This window comes from Giraffa tippelskirchi, chromosome 2 (assembly GCF_054371585.1).
Source record: "Giraffa tippelskirchi isolate mGirTip1 chromosome 2, T2T-mGirTip1v1.2.pri, whole genome shotgun sequence".
NCBI classification, from domain to species: Eukaryota; Metazoa; Chordata; class Mammalia; order Artiodactyla; family Giraffidae; genus Giraffa; species Giraffa tippelskirchi.
Genome location: NC_137276.1, coordinates 110,009,475 through 110,028,661, shown reverse-complemented (window position 1 = coordinate 110,028,661; position 19,187 = coordinate 110,009,475). Strand labels below are relative to the sequence as shown.

At 61.6% G+C, this 19,187-nt stretch overlaps 1 protein-coding gene across 29 annotated transcripts in view; it reads right to left on the bottom strand.

Annotated features, from left to right (window-relative positions):
* Window positions 1-2,982: 2,982 nt before the first annotated feature.
* COL18A1 (collagen type XVIII alpha 1 chain) overlaps window positions 2,983-19,187 on the bottom strand; it is a 94,413-nt gene continuing 78,208 nt past the window's right edge. For 3 of the 29 annotated variants that reach the window (XM_081574252.1, XM_081574246.1, XM_081574237.1), the window contains 25 exons: window positions 18,594-18,620; window positions 17,812-17,847; window positions 17,394-17,465; window positions 17,061-17,096; window positions 16,686-16,775; window positions 16,186-16,215; window positions 16,087-16,113; window positions 15,842-15,904; window positions 15,536-15,610; window positions 14,700-14,726; window positions 14,432-14,485; window positions 14,069-14,143; window positions 12,660-12,728; window positions 12,042-12,084; window positions 11,477-11,539; window positions 8,672-8,715; window positions 8,295-8,417; window positions 7,669-7,822; window positions 7,513-7,586; window positions 7,024-7,155; window positions 6,584-6,616; window positions 5,252-5,497; window positions 4,861-5,058; window positions 4,311-4,426; window positions 2,983-3,415 (listed from right to left, as the gene is read on the bottom strand). In XM_081574252.1, the coding sequence (XP_081430378.1) occupies window positions 3,202-3,415; window positions 4,311-4,426; window positions 4,861-5,058; window positions 5,252-5,497; window positions 6,584-6,616; window positions 7,024-7,155; window positions 7,513-7,586; window positions 7,669-7,822; window positions 8,295-8,417; window positions 8,672-8,715; window positions 11,477-11,539; window positions 12,042-12,084; window positions 12,660-12,728; window positions 14,069-14,143; window positions 14,432-14,485; window positions 14,700-14,726; window positions 15,536-15,610; window positions 15,842-15,904; window positions 16,087-16,113; window positions 16,186-16,215; window positions 16,686-16,775; window positions 17,061-17,096; window positions 17,394-17,465; window positions 17,812-17,847; window positions 18,594-18,620 (2,121 nt within the window). In that variant the 3' untranslated portion in view covers window positions 2,983-3,201. Of the gene's footprint in view, window positions 3,416-4,310; window positions 4,427-4,860; window positions 5,059-5,251; window positions 5,498-6,583; window positions 6,617-7,023; window positions 7,156-7,512; window positions 7,587-7,668; window positions 7,823-8,294; window positions 8,418-8,671; window positions 8,716-11,476; window positions 11,540-12,041; window positions 12,085-12,659; window positions 12,729-14,068; window positions 14,144-14,431; window positions 14,486-14,699; window positions 14,727-15,520; window positions 15,611-15,841; window positions 15,939-16,086; window positions 16,114-16,185; window positions 16,216-16,685; window positions 16,776-17,060; window positions 17,097-17,393; window positions 17,537-17,811; window positions 17,884-18,566; window positions 18,621-19,187 lie in introns of all 29 variants that reach the window. The other 26 variants (XM_081574249.1, XM_081574238.1, XM_081574241.1 and 23 more) reach the window with 19 other exon arrangements.

Genomic DNA, 19,187 nt, shown 5'->3' with positions numbered 1-19,187 from the left:
CCTCTCCCTCCTTTGCTCAGAGCTGGGTTGACGCTGTCCCCCTCCTGGGGACCACTCACGCACCCGCCCTGAGGGGACTTGCCTATGCCACCCTGGGTGTTGCCCTGGTGCCTGAGAGCCAGTCATACATCCTCTGAGATGTGATGCCCAGACACGCGATGTGGACACGCAACCCACGTGAGGGGGCACCTGACTCCATGTGTCCACAAGCCAATGGAGGGGCCCAGCCCTGCCCCCAGCCACAGGCGAGGACCTGACCCTGACTTGAGCTGATCCCAGCTCCTCCTGTGGCCTCTGGCCTTCACCCAAGGTCCACAGAAAAGGCTGCTGCTCCGACTTCAGAGCAGGATGCCTGCTGGAGGCAGGGCTTCCAGAACTGGCTGCCTCTGGGGTTGCTGAGGTTGGCTTGGGTGAGCGGGGCATCTCGGGGCGCCCTGAGGGTTGAGGAAGAGGCTGGACCTGCGGTAAGTCACAGCCAACAGGTCAGTTAGGGCAGGTGGTCCCCTGGTGCGTCCGCGGGAGACACCACAGCTGCCCCCTGGACCCTGCCGGGAGAGGCAGCAGCAAGCAGCACGTTCCTCCATCCTTAGGGAACCAGCGGGGCTTGAGGGAAGGGGGCTCGCCTCTGCTACTGACCCAGGAGGCAGGGCTCTGCTCCGGGCCCCTACGACATGCCCCCGGACCCCAGGAGTGCCCTCCCGTTGTGGCCGGCCCAGTGGCCCGGTCCTGCTGCTCTCCCTACAGCCTCCCACAGGCGCTGGTCTCCTGCTCGGCCTCTGCCACCCCCAGTCCTGAGCGCCTGTTCAGTGCAGTGTGCACGCCCCTCAGGGGTCAGGCGCCTGCAGCAGCTGTGGAACACAGGGCTGAGTCAGGAGCCCAGGGCACAGACTGCCTGCACGGCTCTGAGGGGCTTGTGAGGCTGCTAGCCACCCCCAGGGAGACCTGAGAGAAGATGGGTGTGTGGCACCTGTTGCCTCCATGTATCTATGTCTCACATCTGTGTACACCTATGTGTATTTGCTCACATCTGCGTGCCTCATGTCCATGTACACCCATGCACACCTGTACATATCTGCACGTATGTGTATATTCATACACACCAGTGCACACCCGCAGCAGCTCTCTATCCATGCACATCTGAGGATTCAACTATGGATTGAAATTTTTTTTTTTTAATGCAGAAAGTTTCAGAAAGCAAAATAGAATTTGCCATTTTCCAGCCTCTATTACCATGGTGTTTACATTATATTTACAACTGTTTCTATAGCATTTTTCTGGGCTACCCTGGTGACTCAGCTGGTAAAGAATCCATCTGCAATTCGAGAGACTTGGGTTTGATCCCTGGGTTGGGAAGATCCCCTGGAGAAGAGAGTGGCAACCCACTCCAGTATTCTGGCCAGAGAATTCCATGGACTGTATAGTCATGGGGTCACAGTATTAGGCATGAGAAGTAATCTAAGATAATTTAGAATATGCAGAGGGATGTGCATATGTTACATGCAAAAATTATACCATTTTCCATAAGAATTCCTGAGCATTCGCAGGTTTTGGTATCTGTAGGGTTGTTGGGACCAATCCCCATGGGGCTGAGGGACGATCATACATCTGAAAACCCTTGTGTATCCATGTTCATCCGTGTACGTCTGCACACCTGTGTATACGTCTGCACACATGTATGCACCTGTGTACTCCTGCTGTGTACTTCTGCACACCTGTCTATACGTGTGCACACCTGTGCACACCTATGCATATCCGTGTATGTCTGTACACCTGCGTATACCTCTTTGGCAGGATCGGCCACCTGGGCTGTCCAAGACAAGGACTCACCTCCTGACGGTGAAAGTGAAAACAAAAGTCAGTCGCTTAGCCATGTCTGACTGTGTGACCCCCTGGACTGTAGCCCACAAGGCTTCTCTGCCCATGCAGTTCTCCAGGCAGGAATAGAGCTCCTGCAGACCAAGCGTCTGTGTGAATGGCCGTTTTTATTTGGAGACTGTTGGGACGCCACAGACACAGCTCCCAGGACCAGCCCCTCGGTTTTGTGTCACAGTGCTCAGACAGCAGGCCCTGTCCGAGCCACAGTGCTCTGGCCTGCAAATCCCAGCATGGCCATCCCATCAGCTCCCCCAGAGATGCCCATGTCCACCCCCAAATACCCCTCCTCTCCTCCCACAAGGAGGGCCACGCTGTGGGTTTCCCCAGAGACATGCTGGTGCAGACCGTGCTGAGCAGGGACCAAGCACACATGGCCTTCACTGGTCTGGGCTGGCCCCACCCCTCCATGCAGCCTTGCCCGTCTCGGAGCTGGCTGGGCAGGCGCGTGTGGCCATCCCTTTTGCCTCCCAAGGGTTTCTGCCTCCATATCCAGCAGAGGTGGACCTGGGACCATGGTGCCAAGCTCAGCCAGAGGCAGTTCCGGCCAGGACTTGAGGGGACCTGGATCTGAGCCCAGATGGGTCCTGGACGTGCTCCTGGGCAGAGCTGGGCTGGAGCTGGAATTGGTGATCCTCACCCTGGGGAAGGGATGCTAGTGCTGAGTGGGAGGTCCAGGGACCGGGTGCTAGGTTTATGGACCCCTCAAAAAGTACATCCTGGGCTGGGGTCAGGTTCTGTGCCTTAGGGGTCACTTACTGTAGACGATCCCCACCCCCCGTGGCAGGACTGGCCACACACAGCAGCATTAGGAGGAGATGCGCCAGCGCCTGGGGAGGTGGGGCGACAAGCTTGAAAGCTCCCGCAGGATGGCTGCTGGGAGGAAAGGTGGTGCAGCCCCAGCGCCCCCTCGTGGCTTCTCTGTAGATGGCCCGGTGTTGGCAGGACAAGTGTTTCTGGGAAACAGAGTAGCTGAGGCAGTTCAAACACCACCCCCCACCCCACCCCAAGGTACCCAGGAGGTCCTGGGGACGCACCTCCCTGGGCAGAAGGTTCCAGAGTTGGCCTCTTGCCAAAACAAGGCCAGAAGGAAGTCTGAGCACCAGGCAGTTTTAAACTTTTTAAAAAATACACTCTTTGGCTTCCTTTTATTTCTTGAGGATTACATGAAACGTGAACCATACAGGCAAGTGTCCCAGCCAGGTCCCCTCCCTGGGGTGCTGGCAGAGGCTCTCTGCCCAGGCTGGGGGCATTCCGCTCCTCCTGCCTGGCGCCTGGCTCCTCTCTGGCACTCTGTCAGTCCACCTGTCCATGGTGCCTGCAGAGGCCCTACTTGGAGGAGGAGGTCATGAAGCTGTTCTCAATGCAGAGGACGATGAAGGCGTTGTGGCACCCAGCGGCTTTCTGCTCCAGCAGCCGGCCCGCCAGCAGCGAGGAGGCCTGGCCCGTGGCCGCCCTGCTGTCCGTCCGCCACGTCTCACAGTAGCTCTCGGTCAGCCGGCGCCCGCTGGGGTCTGAGCCGTGCCACACACTCTTCTGGGGCCTGCAAGATGCAGCAGCTGTCAGTCTCACTGGGCCTGCCTCTCCTAGGCTGTAGCCACGCCAAGCAGAAGAGGGTGTCTCCCGCTAGTGGAGGTTTGGTGGGGTGTGGGGGCCGCTGGGGAGCAAAAACTCGGGTTGCCGGCAGTTAGGCCCACCCAGTCCTGGGGCTTTACCTCTCAGATCACACCTCGTGCTGCTGTTGCTTTGGGGGGCACAGCCTGGTAAGCAGGGCCTGGTAACATGGATGGCTGGCCCTTTGGGGAGGGTGGACCTGGCATCGAGTGGCCATGCCTGATAAAGGCTGCCAGCCTCCTCACTAGGAACCAGGTGTAGCCCCTTGGCCGGCAGAGCCCACAGCCCAAGGCTCCCACAGGGGCTGGGGCACAGCCCTGGGCGGTGCTCCCCAATGAAGGCTGGGACACAGGCTCATGTGACACCCTGAGCCCCCTAAGTGTCAGGGAACAGGAGTCCTCACACCTGCAGGCAGAGTGCGATGGACGTGGGGCCAGCCTGAGGGCCACCTGGTGACTTCTGCAAGCATATCGGACACACGTGTTCGCCGACCCAGAAATTCCACTTTGAGGAATCTACATAAGTAATTCGCTGTGATGTTTATGTGCCAGACTGGTGGCCAGAGCCTGTGGCCTCCCAGACCTGCCTCCCGAGCAGGAGGTGGGGGGCACTTGCTGGGAAAGCAGGCCAGATGAAGGTGTTTCAGGTAACACCACAAACAACCACCTTTACTGCTCCTCCTGTGATCTTGGATTTTGTGGGTTTTAAGCTGCAAGCGTGTCCCAGGACTGAGTCAGCCTGCAGGCTCGGAGCCGGAGCGTCCCCCTTTGCTCAGGACTCTTGGATCCAGAGAACCTGAGCAGCTGGCCCATATGGAGACCTACCAGGCAGGATGCTGGAGGACATCTCTGCCATCGAAGGAGAAGATGCGGGTGCCGGGCTTCAGCTGGCCCTCGGAGCCTGAGAACAAGGCCTCCCAGCTAGGAAACAGCACCTCGTCCTGCAGAGGAGAGGGGGTCAGCCCGTGTCTGGTCACCATCCACCAGGGGCAAGGGTGGCTAGGTGGTCTCGGTGGTCTCCGAAACACACATCCAAGGGTAGGTTGGCCCCAGGCCTCCTGCCCCCCAGGAAGGCAGGCACCCACCCCCAGCCCTGGACCACCGAGCTGGACCAAGTCCACCACCTTTGGTCCTGAGGGACATGGGTGCTCAGAGAATAAAACTCGGAGCATCTAGAAAGCACATTATTCTGTTCGGAGAAGGAGCCACAGAACACAGCCCGGTGAAGGGCACTGGTGCGGGGGCGGGACCCACAGCAGAGCATAATGGCCTGGGGGGACCCGGCCACCTCCCCCAGCTGGTGAGGCACCAGCGCCCCTGGCAGACGCGGGCAGAGGTCCCCAGAGGTGAGCCCCGAGCAGGGCCGCGCACGCACCCTGAGATTGACGACGGGCAGGGCGGCGCGGTCGGCGCGGCGCACGATGCTGTACAGGTCCTGCAGCCGCGAGGACAGAAACGCGCGGAAGGTGCCGGCCAGCCCCGCGGCGCGCGCCTGCTGGAAGCACTGGAAGTCGGCGCCGCGGATGCCGCGCAGGCCGCCCGACTGCGGGCTGTTGAGCGCCACCAGGTGCAGCTGCGGGGGAGCCTCGGGTCAGCGCGGCCAGCCAGGGTCGGCAGGGGGTCTCTGGGCGGGTTACCGCCCCGCCTCCGCATCCTCCCAACCCCCCGCGCCACCCTCTCCCCAGCACCCTACCCACCCCGCCCCGCCGCTCTAGGCTCCGGCATCTCCAGCCTCAGCACCGCCGTGGGGGCGGGGTGTCACTCACCACTGGCTGGAAGTCGTGGTGGGTGTGGGAGGGCGAGGCCGTGGGGGGCACCGGCCGAAGGTGTGCGTAGGCGCCGTGGTGCGGGGCGCCGGGGTAGGGCTGGGGGTGCGGCCGGCGCGGGGGGCTGGCCAGGATGTCGTCCGCCCGCCAGGACTGCGCTGTCGGGTGGGGGGCCTCCCGGCGGGGGTAGGGATTACCCTCATGCAGCTGCACCAGGGGCGGCTGCAAGACGGCCACCTCGTTGTCCTGCAGGGGTAGAGGCGGACAGCGTGCACGTGGGGCCGGGCCTGCTGCGCCCGCGTGGGCCCCGTGGTGAGGCCTGCGGGGCGGGGTCGGGGGGAGTGAGGGAGCGGGTGGGGGTCTGCTGCCTGCCAGGGTGGTCCTGCTGCCCGGCCCTGCGAGCCCTTCATTTGCACCCAGCTGTGTTCTTGGGCGGCCAGGGCTGGACTGGAGGTGGTGAGCTGGGCGCTGCACCCCAGACCTAGGGGCGCCTAGCCTGTCCGGAGGGAGCCGGCCTGCTGATATCTCGGTCGGGTCAGGTGGCCCTCTGCCCAAGCCCCCAGTCCTCACCCTCAGAAGCCAGCTTCTCCCCCGGCCCAGGGAGGGACCACCCTGACCCCACAGCCTCCCTGCCCTCCCACCACAGCAGCGAGGCACCAGCAGCTCCTCAGAGTGGGCCCTGGACTGCCAAATCCGAGTGCGCCCCCGCTCTTCCCGACTCTGCCCTTCCCCACAGCACCCAAGCCTCTGACACCTGTCCACTGGTACCTGGGTGGTAATCTTTGATGCAGTCGTACTGGTGTAACCACCTCACGTGTCCACGAGACGTGTCTATCTACGTCACCATGTTATTGCCCATCGCCGACTACCTTAGTGCCTGTCTCCCTGAACGGTGTCACCCGCGGCAAGGGGCTGTGCCTGCTTAGGCGCAGCTGTCCCCTGGAACAGCGCCCAGCAACCGGGAGGGAGGGGCACAGCTAGGTGCTGAGTGGGAGAAGGGACTCCCAAGCCCCTGCGGGGGCAGACAAACCCACACAGAACCCCACACCCACAACCTAGGATGGAGCCCACTCCTGAACCATCTGAGAAACCATGACTTCTATTCAGAGGAGCCGCTGCCGGATGACACAGCCCCTACCTAGGGAAACTGGACTATCCAACCCCTCACTCGCACCCCTGAAGGGTCTGTCCCTGTGCTGGCCCCGTCGACGAGGGCAGACAGACCAGAACTCAAAGGAGCCTCTATCCTAGGAGGGCATTGAGTGTGGTCTGAGCACCCAGCTCTGGCCCTCCAGCCCTGAGATGGTCGTGGGAAGAAGGGGCGCTCCTTACCGTCCTGTGGGGGAGGGGCGCATGGGCCTCCAGCTGGAAGGAAACAGGGGGTCATCTCAGGACCTCTGACCTAGCCGGCACCACTCACTAGGCCACCCCACCCCTGAGCGGAGGCCAGCGTGGCTGCATCCTGGCGCCCCTCCGCCTGCCCCCTCCCCCGGCCCCCTCCCCCGCCCAATGCCCAGCACGCAGGAAGGACATCTGTCAGTTTAAAAAGTAACAGCAGCTTGTCTATGAACCTAAAACTGCTACAAAACAGCTTCTAATAAAAGGTGGAGAGAGACAAGTGAGGATGGGGCCATCACGCCCAGACCCAAGGGGACCCCGCCTGGCTGGTCTGGCACCCTCACAGGCCTCAACAACGAGCCTCCACCTCCCATCACCAGAGCGAGGCGGGGACCCCCCCCCCCATGTGCAAGGAGAGTGCGTCCAGGACTCACCAGAACCTTCCGGAACCCATTCCGGACCCGGATGTACAGCTCCTCCCTGTCAGCCACATAGATGAGCCAGCCCTCTGGCACCTGCTGCACCTGGTCCACCAGCATCTGGTACATGGCCCAGACCCTCACCTGCTGGAAGCCCAGCCCAGTGAAGCCCTGCAGAGGGGCCTCAGGGCTCACAGGGAAGGGTGGGGCTGGGACACCTGAAGACCTAGGTCGCCCCTCCTCCCCAGGCTGGCCCCAGGAGGGCTGTAGAGAGATGCCAGCCCCCAAGGCCCTGGGCCACACGGCCTCTGCACAGCAGAGGGACCTTCTTAGTGGCTCCCATCTGCTCCTGCCCATCCCTGACTCCAGCCGCACCTGGGCCCCCACTTCTGCTTTGGAGACCATGTCTCGGGGCCCTTGGTGCTGGGGTCCCCTGACAGCCTCTAAAGGGAAGGGCAGCCGGGCCGTGAGGGTCCCCTAGGTCAGCAGCAGGGTGGTGCTTACCCCTGAAGAAGTACCCATGGATCCAGGGGGGCCTGGGGGCCCAGGGGGGCCTGGCGGGCCAGGAACACTGATGGCTACAAGAGAGAAGCCAGAAGTAGGAACACTGGCCCTGCCTGGAGGGGGCTGGAGCCCAGGGCCACTCTCCACCCTACTTACTCTGCCTGTAGGGGCCAGGAAAGGAAGGCGGTCCTGGGGGCCCTGGGGGTCCAGGGGGCCCAGGAGGCCCCTGGCGTCCCTCGTAGCCAATGCCAGGGGGTCCCTGAGGTCCTGGAGGGCCAGGCTGGCCGCGGATGCTCTCTCCCTTGGGACCCTGGGGGGAGACAGAACCCGGGGCCTTGTCACCTGTGTCCCAGGCCGAGGACAGGCAAGCCTGAGGGGCTGGGCTGCATCTGCCACGAGCCCATGGTCCCTGAACCGCTGTCCCCTCCCTGTCCCCGTCCTGTGCGCCCTCCGCTGGGAGGGGACCTCGGGATGCAGGCAAGGGCAGCCCCACACAGAGGCACAGCCCCAGGGCCCCCGGACGCTTTCAGGACAGAGGGCCTCCCTGAGGGGATTTGGCGGACAGCAGCAGCAGGAGACGAGGTGCCTTCAGGTCAGGGCCCGATTGGGAGGGTGGCCGCTTTGCGCCCACCAGGCCTGACTCATGGGTGCCCCTCACGTGGGTACCCCCACTGGGGCAAAGGACCAAGGTGGGTACTTAGGGCCCAGCCCACAGGGGGGCCCTCCCTCAGCTCCAGGCTCTTGTGTGTGGGCAGCTGTGGGCGACCCGGGGCCCCACTCACCGGAATCCCCGGGTAGCCGGGCGGGCCGGGGGGGCCAGGCACACCGGAGCCGAAGAATCCTCCGCCCCCAGGCTCACCCCTCTCTCCTTTCTGCCCCGCGGCCCCTCGGTCCCCCTTCTCCCCCTGTGGATGGAAATGCTTGTGGGCAACAGCCTGGCTCCTGGTGGGCGCTGGCGTGGGGAGGGGTGGGCGCAGAGGCCCCAGGCCCAGGCGAGGCAACCAGATGCTGTGCAGCCCAGGCCTGGCCAGCCCGCAGGACGGGGCTCAGCCTCCCAACCTCCCACTGCGTCCACCAAGTTCCCGAAAAGTGGAGCCAGGGATGGTGGGTCCTGGCGCCCAATGGGGGGGGCAGTGTGAGGATGAGGGGTGGTACCCACCTTCATCTCGGCACCCAGCTGGAGAAGGTCAAACGGGAACTGCCCTACAGAGGGGTTTGGGGGTGCTTGGTGAGAGGCGGGCTTCCTCCCTTATCCCTCGGCCCCCAAATGTACCTGCGTCTCCTTCTCTTTCTATAACTTCTGTATTTCTGTGCAGAGATCTCCTGCATGTTTTGTTACACTTATTCCCAATTACTTGATACTTTTTGGTGTTTTTGTTCAGCTTTATTGCTGACACACAGCACTGTGGATGGTCAAGCTAAACAACGGACTGATGTTCACTGTGAAATGACCACCACAGGATGTTCAGTTAAACCACCGTCTCTCTCTCTCTCACACAGGCAAAAGCATGGTCGTCCACGCTGTGGTTGTGCACGATATGGTGTCTCCCACGCTGACTCCTGGTCGCTCCCTTGAGGGCAGACATGCCACAGGGACTGGCCATGCATTGGGCGAGGGCCTGGGGACCCCCGTGCTGTGGGGGGCCACTGTCACGGCTGTGCGGCTTCTCCACCCGTGGGCTGACCCGCCTCTCGTCTGCCGCCTCCCTCACTCACACATCCCCCTCCTCTGATGAGTGATTCTGTGTTTTTCCTTTCAGTTCTGTTGCTTTTTGCTTTCTGTATCTTGAAGCTATGTTGTTAGGGGCACAGAAATTTAGAATTGCTGTGCTTTCCTGGTGGACTTACCCCTTGATTATTATAAACTTAAAAAAAAATTTGGGGGGTGTTTCCTGCCCTAAGATAACTTGTCTGACTTCTCACAAGCACACACAGGCGTGTGCACACACCCATGGCTCTCTTCTCACCAGACCACAACCTGCTTTCCCCTCAGCTCTCACGTCCTTGCATTTGGGGGTATCTCTCTTGCCTGGAAAATCCCATGGACAGAGGAGCCTGGTAGGCTGCATTCCAAGGGGTCTCAAAGAGTTGGACATGACTGAGCGACTTCACTTTCACTTTTCACTTTCATGCATTGGAGAAGGAAATGGCAATCCACTCCAGTGTTCTTGCCTGGAGAATCTCACGGACAGTGGAGCCTGGTGGGCTGCCGTCTATGGGGTCGCACAGAGTCAGACACGACTGAAGCGACTTAGCAGCAGCAGCAGCTTGTAAGCAGCATAGTTTTGTTTTTGTCCCATTGACAACGTTTGTCCTTAAACAAGAGAGGACCCACTCTCTGAACATACGCGCCGATGGATCTGGGTTGACTCCGTCTTCACTCTGTTTTCTGGGCCTCCACTGTTCCGGGCTCCTCTCCTCTCCCGCTGACTCTGGGTCGAGTGTTTCCTATGCTTCTCTACCTTACCGCTCCATCATCAGGGGCATGTTCCTTCTGTTCTTGGTTGGTCCTGAGGTGACAGGTGCGTCCTCGACTTGGGTCTCTCGTAACGAGGGTTTTGGCCTCCTTGGGGGTCTCAGGGACGTGACCTCACTGCCATGGGGCCCAAAGGGGCTGTGGTGTTTCAGTGGCCCTCCTGCTTTGTGTCCTTCGCTTCCCTCCCACCCCCAGCACCACTTCCTTGTCTCCAAAGGCCCTCACTGCCCACTGGGGGGCTCGTGTCCTGGGCTGGTCTCACTGCCCGCTTTCTCTTCCTATAGAAGGATGTCTTTACTGGACGCAGAATTCTAGTGAGAGTGTTAGTCCCTCAGTCATGTCCAACTCTTTGCAACCCCATGGACTGTAGCCCACCACACTCTTCTCTCCGTGGAATTCTCCAGGCAAGAATACTGGAGTGGGTAGCCATTCCCTTCTCCAGGGGATCTTCTCGACCCAGGGATCAAACCAGGTCTTTGAATTCTAGGCGAGCCGCTAATTTCTTCCAACGTCTTGAAAACTGCACCCTCTGGCTCCTCCCGTCCTCATGAGGGATCAGCTGTGGGTCGTGTGGACTCTGCATGAACACGACCCTGAACCCTTCCCTGGTTTGGAAGCTCAGCCACCCTGCCTTCAAGTGCTCTTCTTTGCCCCGTCTGCCCCTTGCCTGACCCGTGCGTCCTCACCCACACATCTGACCTCCCTCAGCTGGGCTCCACGCTGACCCCTCCCCTTGTCTTCTGTGTCCCAGCTGCTGAAGTCACACAGAATCTTCACATCCAGAGACTGTGGTTTTCAGCCCGACAGTTAAGCCCTATTCTCGTCCACAGCTCCACCCTGCGCTGGCATCGCCTCCCCTCCGCATCCAGTCATCATCATCACTGTTAAGTCCAAGCTTGGAAACTCCTGTCCATGTTGCCCACTTCTTCCTCAAGAAACCCAGGCCCTCAAAGAGCTCACCTTCCTCAAGAGTAAGATTAGCTTCTGCTTCAGACAGCTTGAAGGGCAAACTTGAACTTGCCCCTCCCCCAGAGCTCTGCCCTCGGTAACCCTTTGGCTGCAGTGCCCAGGGGTCCAGCTGTCCTGGCTTTTGACCACCTTGCTCCTAGCGCCTACTTGATCTGATTTCACCCAGCTGAAGAAGCAGGATTCAGCTGGGGATTCTTGCCATCTCAGGGGACGTTGAGATGCTGGGGCTTCACCCCTTTGGAGGACCCGAGCAGACAAGGCTCCTGCAGTGCACTGGGGATGCTGGGTCTCCCCAGGAGGCTCACGTGGGGGCCCAGTTCTGCTCCTCAAAGAGTGGGTGCGGGGACCCCCTACCTGGCCATCACCTCAGCCCTGAAATCCTGTTCCCCTAGCCCTGCCCCAAGGCTGCGCAGGAAAGCAGGCGTCCCGTCAGGGCCCCTGAACCCAGGAGGGACCTCCCTCCTCCAGGAGGCGGGCGGGAGACCACACACGCAGCCCCCCAGCTCAGAGCACCCTCACCTGGTGGTCCGGGCGGGCCCACGTCTCCTTTTTCACCCTTGGGTCCAAAAGGCCCCTGGTGCCCTGGAGGGACAGAGACCCCAGTGCCTGTTACTGAATGTGTACAGAGGCCGCTAGGACAGCCTCCTGTGCACATACAGCCTGGCCCTGGGGGGCGCCATGTGCCTGGGCCAGGGAGGGGGCAGTGTGTCAACCTGGGGACTCTCAGAGCAAGAGCTCATGAGCAGCCCAGTGCCTGGTGGTCACGGCCCAGGGGCCGCAGCCTCTGCTCCCAGAGGCTACATCACCCCTGCTGGGAGGGGCTGGGATGAGGAGCTGGACCTGGACTGTGGAAAGCCAGCAGGTGGCCACTCAGTGTCCGCTCGGTGTCCACTCCTTTGCACAGCTGGACCTCCTGGAAGGCTGTGCTGGGGGGAACCCTGGAGCCCAATAAATGGGCCGTGGTCAACTGGGGCTGGCAGTCCCAGATCATCCAGCTTCCCCGTGAGGGCCGCCCCAGGAGAGCTGCTTTGAGTTGTGGCCAGAGGGGCCGACCTACCCTCCCTGAGGCCCCAGGACCCCTCACCTGGCAATCCCGGGGGTCCAGGGCGGCCAGAGTCCACAAATGCCTGTGAAGAATGGGCTGAAGCTGGCCATCAAGGAAGGCGCCCTGGAAATTGAGGGCACCACCCACCCGAGGTCCCTGCCCAGATTCCCTGGAAGCCCCTGCGAGGTCACACAGGCCCCGTCCCCCACACCCTCTCCCCAGGACAGAGAAGCAGGAGGCAGGGAGAGGGTACAGGACTTGGGGTTGGATCCCTGGTCATGACATGACTGCCCCACGTCACTGAACCTTGTGAAATGGGGGTGTCCACACCCCAGGACCACAGGGTTCATGCTCAAGAGGCCAGATCCAGAGAGGACTCCCTTTTCCCACCTTCACCTCCCCCCAGGGGCAGGGGCCTTGCCTTCTAACTGACTGCCCACCAGGTGCAGCCTACAAGGCGGGTGGACCTGGGTTCCACTGCCCCTCCCAGAAGGACCCCCACCATGGACACAGAGGTCATGGCTTGGCCTGCCCCTGCCTGGGGCTCAGACCCTCCCTGGGGGTCAACCTCCCTGGGGTCAGGGAGGGGTAGGGAGGCCAGTGTAGAGAAGAGTGTGGGGAGGAGTGTGTAGAGAAGAGTGGGTCTCGGTGACTCACGTTGCTGTCATAGACAGGAGTCCCGGGAGGTCCTGGGGGCCCCGGAGGCCCAGGCAGGCCAGGTGGACCCTGCATGGGGGAAGAGAAAGCTCTGGTCACACTCCCAGACAGGCCACCGACATTGGACAGGATGGCAGACATGGGCAGGAGCGTTTCTGAAAATCATGGTAAAGTCAGAAAACATCTAATCACGAATGTACCCAGTTTACTCAGTGGTCACGGCTATCCCCTTCCCATCCCCACGTGACAGTCCTGCTCAAACCGTCCGGCGGGAGGCGTGTGAGCAGCCATCTTGGCTGGACACAACCTCAGACATAACTCAGACACTGCCAGCTTGAAGGTCGGCCGTGTGTCTCCGGGGTCAGAGGGAGCACACGAGGCCAGCGCCCGCGTGTTTCACTCGTGTTGCATGAACGTGACTCTCCATTCAGTCACCCATTCATGGAAAGAGGAAAGACAGTCCATTCATTTAGCATCAGAAGTGCCTGTTCCGAAAGGGCTCATTTGACAAAGGACCAGCCTGAGTGATGAAGGTACCGGGGCACACGATCCTAGGACCTCATGTGCACCCTCTCCCAGCCCCTTGGGCACCTTTGCACCCACCCTGTGGCTGAGGAGGGAGGGCTGAAGCAGAACAGAGGCGCGAGCTCAGGTCCATGAAGCAGCCAGTCCCACTGGACTCGCTGACCAGGGCAAGCGCACAGCGGCTGGAGCTCTGTCTTGGGGACTCAGAACCGCAGGAAGGATTGGACAGCCCCCAACCTCCTCCTGGACAGAAGTGACTGTCCCCTTCCATCATGGAGCTCCGGCAGGTCGCTGCCCTGCATTCTAAGTCTTCATGAAATGTCCACCAAGGTTTGGTCCACGAGGAGGCGGTGGCAGGATGACGACATGGTGGTGACAGAGACACCAGAAGAGCAGAGGCCTCAACCGCCGCCCCCAGGAGCCCACACTGCTCGGCCAGGCTGTGACCGGGATGGGAGGGAGGGGGTCCAGGGAAAAGCACTGAGTGGCCACGGGTTCACTAGGAGCCCAGATGGGTCCGAAATGGGTCTTGCATCTCGATGGTGCATCTCAGATGGAGATGACACAAGGCCTAACTGGCGACCTTACCGATCCATGACCCTGGGCTCAAAAGGCAGCAGAAACTGTAGCCCCATAGGCAGGAAGTGCCCACCCCAGAGCCCACGGGGCCTGCAGGCCCATCCGAGAAAACCGTGTTGTTCCGTGGCCTTGGCTCCTGTGTGTGTATGCATATATGTGTGTTCTTGAGGCTCTGCATGTCCATGGTCACACTTCGAGGCCACTCAGAAGCCTCCCAGGGTTGAGCTCTGAGACCCAAGCTCTGAGACCAGGCCCCCTGGCCTGTCTGCCCCCGCCCCGCCTTGCACGCCTCATCGGACACTCACCCTCGTGGCGAATCCCATGCTGGCGTCCCCCGGCTCCCCCTTCTCCCCTTTCAGTCCATTCATCCCGGGACGCCCCTGCGGCAGAGCATAGTGGGTGGGGGGCTGCAGGGCACTGGCCAGCACTGCTGCCGTGGGCCCTGGGGTGCTGGCCCAGCAGCTCCTGTCCCCACCCAGGCCCTCCTCAGGGTGTCTGTCCCTCTGGGGCCCGAGCTGCCTGTGAGGAGGGCTAGAGAGAGCCATGCTTGAGGGTGGGTGGTCTCCAGGGGAAGGGAAGCAATGGGGCTGTAATCCACTCCACTCTGGGCCCATTCTCCGCACGGGCTGGGCTGATGCCCACACCTGGCATTAGACCCAGGGACCTACCGGCCGTCCAGGGAATCCGATCTCTCCCTTGTGCCCGGGCCGCCCGTATGGACCCTGTGCAGGGAGGCGGAGACCAGGTTTCAGGTGGGCAGGAACCAGAGCCCCCTCTGGGGCCTCCCTCCTAACACCCGCCCCCATTCAGAGGTGCAGCCGGCTCGGCTTCCCACCCACTCAGCAATCAGGCAGGCAGCAGTGCCCTCCGCAGCCTCCCGTGTCCTTTCACACCCAGAGCAAGTGTGTGCACTTTGGGGAAGCCTGGTCTACTCACCGGGGGTCCTCGGAAGCCGGGCTCACCCTGAACAGAAAATCAGAGGCACCGTTAAGTGGCCTCAGGTCACCCCCCAGCAGGCAGCCCCAAGGGGTCCCTGTGTCCGTCTGAATGCCCATAGTGGAGCCCAGGAAGGGAAGGAAAGAACTAGAGGGAGGGGGCTGTGGGCTGGGGGTTGTGTCCTGGGCACATGCACAGGGCACACGCCAGGGGTCCTGAAGCTTGGGGGGCCTGCCCTGCAGTCCAGGCTGGGGTTTGCAGGCCCCCCTGTAGGCCTGTCCCCACTAGCTGCTGGTCTGGGTCCAGCTCTCCCCAGGGCTGGGGGTCACCTGCTGGGAGCAGGAGACGCAGGGCACAGTCTCCCCAAGGGACCTACTCCTGAGCCCAGCCATTCTTGGCTCCCTCCTGAGGAAGGAAGCCTGGACCCCAGCCCTAGTGGTGATGCCTCCAGAGGCTGAGGGCCAGCCAGGCACTGCATGGGGTGCAGCTCCCAGGGGTGAGGCCGAGACCAAGAAACAAGGCCCCCGAGAGCCCCCAGCCCCTCTGCAAGGTGGGTTCAGCTGATGGGCAGAAGACAAAAGGCCAGCCAGGCCAAGGCTGAGCTGAGGTTTAGGTTTTGGGGGCCCTGAGGACACTCCCAGCAGGTTGGTGGGAGAGGAGCAAACGGATGGGCGAGGGACCCAGGCTGCAGAACTTTCTGGAAGCTGACCTGGAGAGGCTCCCATGCACAGGCAGGACCTGCCCCCTTAGGAGGACACTCCTCTGTGCCATCTCCATGGCCCCAGCCCACTGCCCCAGCTTGGACAAAGCCTTGTGCTCACCCAGACACCCCTCACCTTGGCTCCTTTCTGGGTGGTGGTCAGTGCTCTGCCGTCGGGGCCAAAGAACGTGCCCGGCTCTCCCTTCTCACCCTGGAATGCAGTGGCAGGTCAGAAGGCCAGCTCAGGGAAGAATGGGTCTCGCAGCCCCCTGTAGACTCCCCTTGGCACCAACTCGACACCCAAGGACAGGGAGCCATGAGTGGGGCCTCCACTGGTCCAGGGAAATAACCAGAGGGAATCCACCAGGCACAGCCCCCCATCCCCAGGCCTGCCCCCCAGCAGTCACCCAGTGACCCCAGACAGCCCCTTGGGGCTCCTCACCTTGGGTCCCGGGATGCCCTGCTGGCCTTTGGCGCCCAGGTCTCCCTTTGGCCCGGCTGGTCCCTGTGGGGAGACACAGAGGGCTGCCCGAACGCCCCTGCTCTGGATCAGTGACTCACAGCCAAGCCCCAGATGCCCGCCTGAGACCTCTGGCCAGACGGGGGCTCCTGCTCCAGGTCCTCGGCTTCATGGGCTCCCCCCACCCCCAGCACTGGGAGGCCTCACGCCCCTCCGGAGGTACTCACAGGGAAGCCAGCGAAGCCCGCGCGGCCCTGCAGAGAGAGGACAGTCAGGACTCCCCTGGAGAGGCCGCCCACGCCCAGCCCATCCTGGGGTGTGTGTACCTCGGGGCCCGGAATGCTCGCCAGCATTCTCTGTCCACAGGTTGGCAGAACCACGGAGAAAGAAGGAAAAGTACCACGTTTACTATGAAAACTCACACCCCCGCACCGTGACGTTAGCCACAGAGACCCACAGAGAGTCAGAGTGAAGGAAATCCTCCTGAGGTCCCTGAGATGAGAAGTGAAGCCCCTTCCACCTCTGGGAGCCTGCCTCCCGCACCAAGAATCTGCCCGGGACCCTGGGACCGGGTGACAGTGCCCCAGCCTGGGGGGACATGTCACATGCAGACATGTGCCCTAGCCTGGGGTGACATGCAGACAAACAGCACGAGCCGGGGGCAGCTCTGGAAGGCCCGACCTCCACCCGAGAAGCCCCGTGGAACCAGCAGAATGGGGCCCCGTGTCTCTGGGGGTTGTCCCACGGGGAAGACTGGTGGCTCTGATGAGCGCAACCAGCCCTGGGAGTCCAGGCAGAGAGTGTGCCCACCCATGAAAGTTCTTACGTCCTGCTCCGACACGTAGACGACAGGCCCTGGGGGTCCGGGGGGTCCTGGGAGTCCTGGCTGCCCCACTCCATCCTTCCCTGGGTCTCCCTGGAAGAGAAAGCCAGTGATCCACACATGCGTTTCCTGTGGGGGGGTGAACTGCAGCCCAGCTGGCACTTGGGAGGGCTCCCGGTGCCCACAGGGTATGAGGAGGTGCCTGGGGGCTGAGCACAGTGGTCTCGAGTGCCCCCCCAGGCAGGGCAGGCTCTGAGCCTGGATCCCCACCCCAAGTCCCCAAGGCCACGTTGGTGGGCATGGGGCAGAGGACAGCAGCCCTGCTCCCGCTATGTACCGGCCAACCCGTCCATCAATCCCCACAACCGTCACACTCACCTTCTCTCCCTGAGTCCCTTTTTCTCCTTTTGGTCCCTGTGAAGACAGAAGGAAATAGTTTATCATAAACAGAACATGGGCCCCACATCCTGGAGACTTCGGGCCTCTGGGACTGGCCTTGAGTGAAGACATGGAGTGTTTCTTCACTGACCACGTGGGGCCTGGGGTGGGGTGTTAGCTATGCAGGAAACCCCTCTGGCAGCCTGGACTCCCAACTCACGTCCCATGGAGCTGGGGTCTCCGGTCCCCATGGGGACACTGAGATACACGCTGGGGCGCCAGCTTTCATCCCTGTGTGGCAAATTTGGGGGTGTCGACCCCGCAGTCACTTACCTGGGGTCCAGCTGCACCCTCTCTGCCCGGGAGGCCAGGAAACCCAGGTGCTCCGTCTGCTCCAACTTCTCCCTGCAGGGACATAAGGACAGCATACATGTCAGCCAGGGCCCAGTGGACACTCTTTCTGGGAGCCACGGTGTCTGGGAGCCACAGTGTCTGGGAGCTGGCCAGGCCGTGGTTTCTAGGGGCCTCCCCGGGAGCACTGTGGGGGCAGGGGTCAGAGGCCTCTATGGCAGAGCTGTGATGGGAGGGAAAACCTGGGGGACCTGAAGGCGGTGGGGATAGGGGTGGTGGGAGGATGATGCTGGGCCTGGTGTGGACCAGCCAAGCCCTGACCTCAGCCTGGGGACCCCTTCCTGTCCCCAGACCAGGGCTGCTAACTGTGGATTTCCTGATCCAGAGGAAACGTTCTTACCTTGGTCCCTGGTGGCCCCATGGCTCCAGGATCCCCCTGAAGTGGAAAAAGGGTTTTGTGGGGTTCCGAGCACTGCCCACCCTCTGGGCGGCACCCACCCCTCCTCCAGGGAACCACTCAGATGGCCGCAGACTGCAGCCCTAGCTCAGATCTGAGGGCTGGGACTCTGTGCCCTCCACACGCGGAGTCCCAGCCTGGATGGTGAGGCAAACCAGGCCACTGCGCCCCCCTGAAGAGCAGCCGCACTCAGGGGACTGTCACAGCTTTAGAAAGGTAAGAATTGCATCCTCCTTAAAAAGCAATTCTTTGAACTGTCCCAAAGGCTTGCAAATCAAAGCAGAATGCTCCAAGGGACTGGGTGGCAGGTTGGAGCTGACACTTAGTGGACCCTGCACAGCCAGGAAGGCTTGAGTGTGGGGGGTGGGGGGCGGGGGGCCGCTGTCCTCCAGGGACAGAAAGAGGGAGCAGAGCCAAGTGAGGATGACCGAGAGAAGCAGCCAGGTTCTGCCCAGCGCCACCCACTGCCCCGGGCTGGGGGCTCCTTCCCTGAGCCCCACTCCCTCTCCCCTCCATTGGCACAGACCTCGGACATGTGGAGCAAAGGATCTGGATCCCCGCAGTCAGAAAGATGGCAGGACCACTGCCCCCTGCCCCAGCCCTGGGCACCACTTCCCCATTAGATTTTCTTATATTTTGTAAATTCCCCACAAGGAACTCCAGGCCACTGAGCAGTAGCTCCTGGCAGCAGCAAGCACCCCCAGGCTAACAGATCTCTCACTGACCTTGACTCCGGGTGTGCCAGGCAGTCCCTGTGGGGGGCAGAGAAGGAACAGGGCCCAGTCAGGGCTGCTCCTGCCCCTGAGGGTGCGGCCTTTCCCCACAAGAAAACCAGCCCCTCCTGTGCTCACAACTTTTAACAAACATGAAGGAAAATGGCATTTGTCAGCAGGGACCTGCACAGCCCCATACTCCCAGAAGTGGCCTGTTCTTGGCACCGTGTGGTGCCCTGCAGATGACGAGCGTTGAGTCACCCCAACACAAAGAGACTTGAACTTTATTCACGAGAAACAACGCTGCTATCCAACTGGCTGGTTCAACCTCACTCCAGGGTCTCCATCACTGAGGCCATGGAACTGCCCACAGACCCCTCCAGGGTCAAGGGGCACTGCAGCTCTGTTCCTGGACCTAAAGAGGGGACCCCAGCCCCTGCGACCCTGCCTGGTCACCTCGGCTCACATTTCACGTGATGCCAAGGCAGCCAACCACTACCGCCCCAAACTAAGCCTCTCTGCCGCACAAAGGGGAAGGTACCAACTTAAAGGGCAACACTGTTCTACTCCCCAGTAAGTTTCTGTCCAAGTGAGGACCCTCAAGCG